We start from the raw sequence: 6443 nt of genomic DNA on the forward strand, positions 1-6443 counted from the left end.
TGTGGAAAGTGCAATAACACTGGATGAAATAAGCTAACGATGGCGATAATTAAAGGGCCACAAAAAAATTTATTAGACAAGTTTGAAAAGGGGGGAGAGACAGAGTTGTCCTCTTTTCCTTGCATCAGTGTAGTAGTCAATGTTTCCTAGGGGAGGGGGAAAATAACCTGGTTATAGATACACAGTTCTAGCTGGTACACAATGAATACACTTAAATTAAATAAGTATGTCATCCACATGTTGATGAACTATAGTTCCTGATGAACTATAATCTTCAGTAACAGATGGGAAGGAAAAAAAAATCCAACTGGCTGTGACCTCTTGTAACTTTATATTACATCCCAAAACAGGTAACACTTGGAAAAAGATAAGGGTCGCATCCTGCACTCCAAAGCTCCAGTTGGTCCCCTCGGGAGTGCAGGATCCGGCCCGCAGCATCTGGGTTTTATGTGGATTGTAGTAGCCGAAGGTTTATTTTGCAAGTATCAAAAGGATGATCCGAGAAAGTAAATAGTTCTCTTGTTGCTTAGAGATTCTTTTAGTGTTTTGCTACTTCACAGCAGTATTGTCCTTCAAAGCCTTTTTAATTAAAAAAAAAGTCTTAAATGTCTACTCGCTTCTTCATCTCCGTATTGTTAAAGTATTGCCACATACCTGTAAACTTACATGAGATTATAGAACACATAAGGGAGGGAGACAAGGGAGCGGAAAGCACAAACAAGTAGTTTACACGCTCAACATTTTTTTCTTCTTTTTAATAACACCCCTGCATAGGCTGGGGAGGTCTCCGGGGAGAGGGGCTGGGCGGCAGGGGCCGGAGGGAGTATGTACAAGCGGGACGCGGCCGGCTTTGCAGGAGGTCCTGGTGGATCATAACAACACACAACGCGTTGCGAGACAATTAAAAAGTAACAGTCCTTTGCACGCAGCGTGCGGAAACACCTTGGTCTGTCTCAGGGAAAGCGGGGAGAGAAGCCAGGAAGGGGAGGAGGGGTCTCGGCCCCGGCGGCGGGGGTTGCACAGCTAGGAGGTGTTTAGCACGGGTCTGGAATACACACCTTGGTAGTAGGAGGGCTCTAGGGCCGAGGGCTCGATGCTGCTCCGGCCAGCCATGGAGGCGCTGCCAAGGGGCAGCCCGCCGGGGATGCTGGCCCCGTAAGAGGAATATTGCAGCGCCTGCTCGTAGGCTTTGAAGTCCAGCTTGTGCTGCTGCTCCGAGGAGGACATGAGGTTGTTGATGGAAAACGGGTGGTTGAAGGAGTAGTGGGGATCACCCTTGAGGTGGAGTTGGGGTTCGTGGGCTAATGAGTGAGGGGGATGTGGGACGGAGGCCAAGGTGGGCACAGAGCTGATGGTGGAGGAGGCGGCCGAGGCCGAGGTCTTTAGCTCCGTGCTTGATCCACTGTGGTCCATAGACTGAGGGCTGGTGGACGGGTTGGAGCTGGAGAGAGAGGTGGCCGTATCCAGCTGTGCAGGCTTGTTGTGGCCTCTGTGTAGGGGGGAGCTGGAGCTTGAATTAGAGGCCCCGGCCTGATCTTTCCTGCCCTCCTGAGTGGCTTTACTGTTCGCCGGCTTCTCGCACTTGAAGCGCTTTTGCCGGCGGAGGTAACAGCCGTTTTCAAACATGTTGCCGGAGTCGGGGTGCAGGGTCCAATAGGAGCCCTTGCCGGGCTTGTCAGGGGACCGGGCCACCTTGACGAAACAGTCATTGAAAGAGAGCGAATGGCGGATGCTGTTCTGCCAGCGCTGCTGGTTCTGTCGGTAGTAGGGGAAAAGGTCCATGATCCACTGGTAGATCTCACTCAGCGTTAGCATCTTGCTGGGTGCCTGCTGGATGGCCATGGTGATGAGGGAGATGTAGGAGTAGGGCGGCTTGGCGTGGGGGTAGGTCCGCTTGAAGGACTTAGCATCCCGCGTCCTGCCGAGGTTGGACTGGGTGTAGGCCATGGGGCTCATGCAGGGGTTCATGCTGCCGTAGGGGCTCAGCCCGTTCATGGGGGCCGGCTGGGCAGACATGGCGTTGATGCCACCGGGGCTCAGCGCCGTGCCCATGGCGGCCACGCCGGCCGGCATGCCGTTCACGGGCCCCGCCGAGCCTGCCGGCATGCCGGCCACGGCGCCGGGACTCAGCCCAGCCCCCAGGCCCGTGTTGGCGTAGGACATGTTGAAGGAGCTGGAGGTCATGTTGCCGCTCGTCGTCATGGTGTTCATGGTCATGTAGGTGTTCATGGTGTTCATGGAGCCCAGCCCCGAGTTCATGTTGCTCACGGGCACCGAGGAATAGGCCTAGGGCAGCGAGACAAAGAGACGGAGTTAGAGAGGAGAGAGGTGTGGCAGGACCCCGTAGGGGCCGGATCCGCCCGCCTGGCCCAGCCAGCCGTGCAAGCGTCCTGCTGCGGGACGCCGGCCGCTTCCCCGACACCAGGGAAAAAGCTTCCCCAAAGTCGCACGGAAAGGCAGCTGCTCCCATGAAAAGGTCTATTTCATATTTGTATACATTTATAAATAGACACGGAGCGGGGGTGCTCTCTCCGGACGCACTGCCGGTTTACTGGCGTGTCGCCGCTTGCGCGGGCTGCACCGGGATCAGCGAGGCGCACGGACCGACCGTCTTCCCTGAGCCGCTCCAAGCCCTCGCGGAGCCGGGCTGCGGGCTCGGACTGCCCCGGCAGGACGTGTTCTCTCCGGGGCATTCCCGTATTTTGTAGTGTATGTGTCCTGTCTCGCTAGTTAAATACTTAAACTCATCAGAGTATTGGAATTGGTGGGCGTACACTGTTTGCGCCAAGGAGAAAGAGTGCTTGTATTTTCTGAAAAAAATCTCACGCATGTCTCCCTTCCCGCAATAATTTAAATTTCTTTTCTAAGAAATATATAAGATGCAATAATATCTTGTTGCAAAATAATTTTAAAAACCCTCACCCAAACCAAACAGGTCTTGTTGGCCTGTTTTATCTGTGGAAAACTTCCCCCCGGTCTACATTTTCTATTAAAACAGTCTTTAAATTAAAGTTAAAAAAAAATAAAAATCAATCAACCAAACAATCAAACACCAAAACTTTCCCAAAGTATGAAACCCCTGAACTTTTCCTCTCTAAGATTTTCTGCAATTGCACGACGTGAAAAAAATTGAAGCACCCTAATACATAACTCAACTCTTAAAAAAGGCAGAGCCGGAGAGCTTGAATTTGTGCTTTCCGCTACGGCATCTGATTTAACAGGAGAGAGAAAGACTTTCCCAGTTTACTCGACCTATGGCTAATATGGCCAAGAAAATGAGGTATAAGCAACGGTTAAATATTTAAAACTCATTTCTGATCCCCACAAATTTCACGAACTTATAAATGCACTTTTGATTTAGAGGATCACATTAATTATTTGAGATGGTAGAACGCGGCTGGGTTTCCCATGTTGCATTCTTGCAGTTATTCAAATTAAATGGCGAGAGGTGAGGAAAGACTGAAGTTTAAAAAAACAGTGAAAGCGAAGTTCCCTTAACTTTGTGTTTGTGGACAATGCGTATAAGAGAGGAAAAATGAGTCTGGAAACGGCACATAATTAGGATGACCCTTGTTTGCCCTTAGCCGACTTTCCTTTATTAAAGGAGATGCCAGCCGGGTGACACGTATCTGCCTCTGTCCGCGTGGCCCTATGGGCGCGTGTGCCAGCTTCGGCTGCGGGACGAGGCGTGGGGACTGTGGAGCCGTGTGTCCGGGTGTGCTGATGCAATGCCCGGGTGCGCACACCCAGGTGCCTGCCTCGCTGCCGCACTTCCTCAAAACGGCTCCTTCCAGGGCGGGAATCCGCCGTGCTGCTGGCCATGCTGCCGGGCACTGGCTTCTTCGGGACCCCCGCTGCAGAGCCTCAGCAGCGCAGCGCGGACCCCAGGCCCCGCAGGGCCGAGGCTCGCCGGGGGTAGGCTCCGAGCTTTGCCGCGGCCCTCTCCTCCGCCGCAGCTGTGGACGCTTGGGCCGGTTCTCCTCCACCTTGGGACGTCGCTGTCAGACGGGCGCGGGGGGCGGCAGCGCCTGCCGCGGTCCGGAGCGGGTCCGGGTGGGGGGCGGCGGGTCCGGGTGCGGGCCCCCTCCCGGCCCGGCTCTCGGCAGCGCCGCCAGCCGGCCCTCGGCAGCAGCGCACGCCGCGGGCAGCCCGTCTGCAAAGTACGGACAAACGGCTGGTCTTCCCCTCTTTTCCTTTCCCCCGGCCTTAACAGGTGAGGGCCCGGTGCTGACGAGTAGAGAGGCCGGAGGTCCCGCCGAGAAGCTCGGGGAAGGCGCTGCCCCGGACCAGGACGCGCTGGCGTCCGTCTCCCTCGGCCCCTGCCATCTGCCGGGAAGGAATCGGGTGCCGGCGGCGCGGCGAGTGCTCTGCCCCGAGCCAAGAGTTTACGGGGTGCTTTTGTGCCCGCCGCGAGAGAAGATTACGCCTCTTAGACGAGATCAAGCGCTGCCCCCGGCCCCCCGGCCCTCCAGGCGGGCTCGCAGCCGCCCCGCGTCTTCCCCAAACGCCTCCAGGGCTCCTGGAAGCTGTGTTTTCCTTGGGGAAGCCTAGCCAGTTTCGGCGCCGGAGGGAGGGGGAGGTACGTTTGCGTTGGCAGGATCTGGACTGCAAACCGATTCCTCCGATTGCTGCCCCCTCCAGACCCCCAGCCACCCCCAGATCCTCCCCTCCCCTGCACAGGGGCAGCAGGGAAGCCAGACCCTGGGATTTACTCACCTCCTGAGTGTCGGCGTAGTAGCTGTTCCAGTCGCCTGTTTCATGCCCTTCCATTTTCACAGTCCCTAACATTATGGAGCCAACCTGCCCGGTGTAACCATCCAGCCTTCTTGCAAGCGAGCGACGGGCAGTAGGAAAAGAGCCCGAAAGCCCGACCTAGCAGGAAGCCAGCTCTCAGGAGGGGCGGGGGGTGCTGAATTCTGCTCTATAACCAGCCAAAAAGGAGGCAGGGAGCGGTGTGGGGCGAGACAGTTGAGAAAGTGAGGAAGTGCGGCTGGGATGTGAGTGGAGTTGAGCTGATGTGGATCTTACGTCGCAGAAGTACCCACCTCCTCCTCCTCCTCTCCCCATTTGTCCGCCTCACAAAGGCGTTCGCACCTACAAAGCCGGAGATGCACCTGCAAACAAGGCAGTCCCCCTCGCCTGCAACTCCCCCCGGGGCGGCACTTTATTTGCAAAGCTGCGTAATTGGTTTAAGCTTGTGGGGAAAGAAGGAGAGACAGAGGTGGGAGAGGGGGACAGAGGNNNNGGCGGGGGGCGGGACGGGATGGGACGGGGGACAGGCACGACCACCCTTTCAGGTGGACAGGACAAATACTAGGAGGGATGGGGGGAAATGAAATGAGGTAGATGAAGGAAGGGCAGTCCCCTCTATTTGAAGAGAACGCAAAAGGCCATCCAGCCTTAAACCCCTGAGATTAGAGGCAATATTTACTAAAGGCCGGTAGATGCTCCTTTAACTTGATGGCCGGGACGTGCTTCAAAGTCCCGAATCCTGAAGTCCACAGGTTCCCCCCGTCTCCCGCCCGTCACTTCACAACTGGTTTCCGCGTAGGTACCTCCAGGCCCTGCCGCGGCGCCCCAAGTTCCCATCGCCCTCGGGCCAGGGGATCGCATTGGGCGCTCGGGGCTGCGAGCAGGAGGCTCGGCTCCGCGCTCCCCAAAGCCCTCCCAACCCTCCCCCACCACACCCCCCTCTTTCTCCGGGCTAAACTAGCCCTTCAAACGCGGTGCCGTCCTATACAGATGGTGATAATGATATTGCTTTTTCGGGTGCCTTATGTTCAGAAACCATGTGAGTCACCGAGCTGAGACATAATACTACAGGTTCCCAATAAATACGGACAGAGGCCTGAATGCGGATCCACTGATATTAACCTCCACTTGGCAAACATCAGGTGAGTCACTAGAACCATTTTATATCTTTACTGTGGAAAGCCTTCAGCCCAGAAGGCTCATTTGGAAGCTTTTTCTGATGCCAGAAGCCCAGGAGCAGCAATAATAGGTAGTGAGTATCTAATTTCCAACTTCTTGCTTATTGACCTGATTTCTCACAACGAACAGGGGAGGAGGATTCTACACAGGCTGGTAAAAGGTAAAAAACACCGATAAAACAAACTGACATTGGAAAAAGCTTTTTATTATTATGGAAGGAATCTCTCAGTCTTTGCAGAGGGATCAAACATTTTCTGTCCTGTCCGGCTCTTCGAGCCTATGTCAACACCACGGACTTTTCTTAGGTTTCTCTATCCTATCCCTTGTGAGTTCGTTCCCACCTAGCTACTAGAACTTTTATCACCTCATAGCAGAAAACAAAAAAAAACCCCAAAAAGTCAAAACAAAACAAAACAAAACAAAAAATCTACATCACCAACTAGCAGCTAATAATCCTTCCCCCCAAACCCAAACAACTTTTCCAACAGCGACAATTTGAAGGGGAAATAAAG

At 54.5% G+C, this 6443-nt stretch overlaps 1 protein-coding gene across 1 annotated transcript; it reads right to left on the bottom strand.

The window, feature by feature from the left end:
- Positions 1-1023: 1023 nt before the first annotated feature.
- FOXA1 (forkhead box A1) lies at positions 1024-4817 on the bottom strand. The gene is made up of 2 exons (XM_041399480.1): positions 4717-4817; positions 1024-2286 (listed from the first exon to the last, which is right to left on the bottom strand). Exons 1-2 carry the CDS (start codon positions 4786-4788, stop codon positions 1024-1026), a joined length of 1335 nt encoding a protein of 444 aa, XP_041255414.1. The 5' UTR covers positions 4789-4817.
- Positions 4818-6443: the final 1626 nt, after the last annotated feature.

Source organism: Onychostruthus taczanowskii, unplaced genomic scaffold (assembly GCF_017590055.1).
Source record: "Onychostruthus taczanowskii isolate IOZ18803 unplaced genomic scaffold, ASM1759005v1 scaffold1, whole genome shotgun sequence".
In the NCBI taxonomy this organism is placed as follows: domain Eukaryota; kingdom Metazoa; phylum Chordata; class Aves; order Passeriformes; family Passeridae; genus Onychostruthus; species Onychostruthus taczanowskii.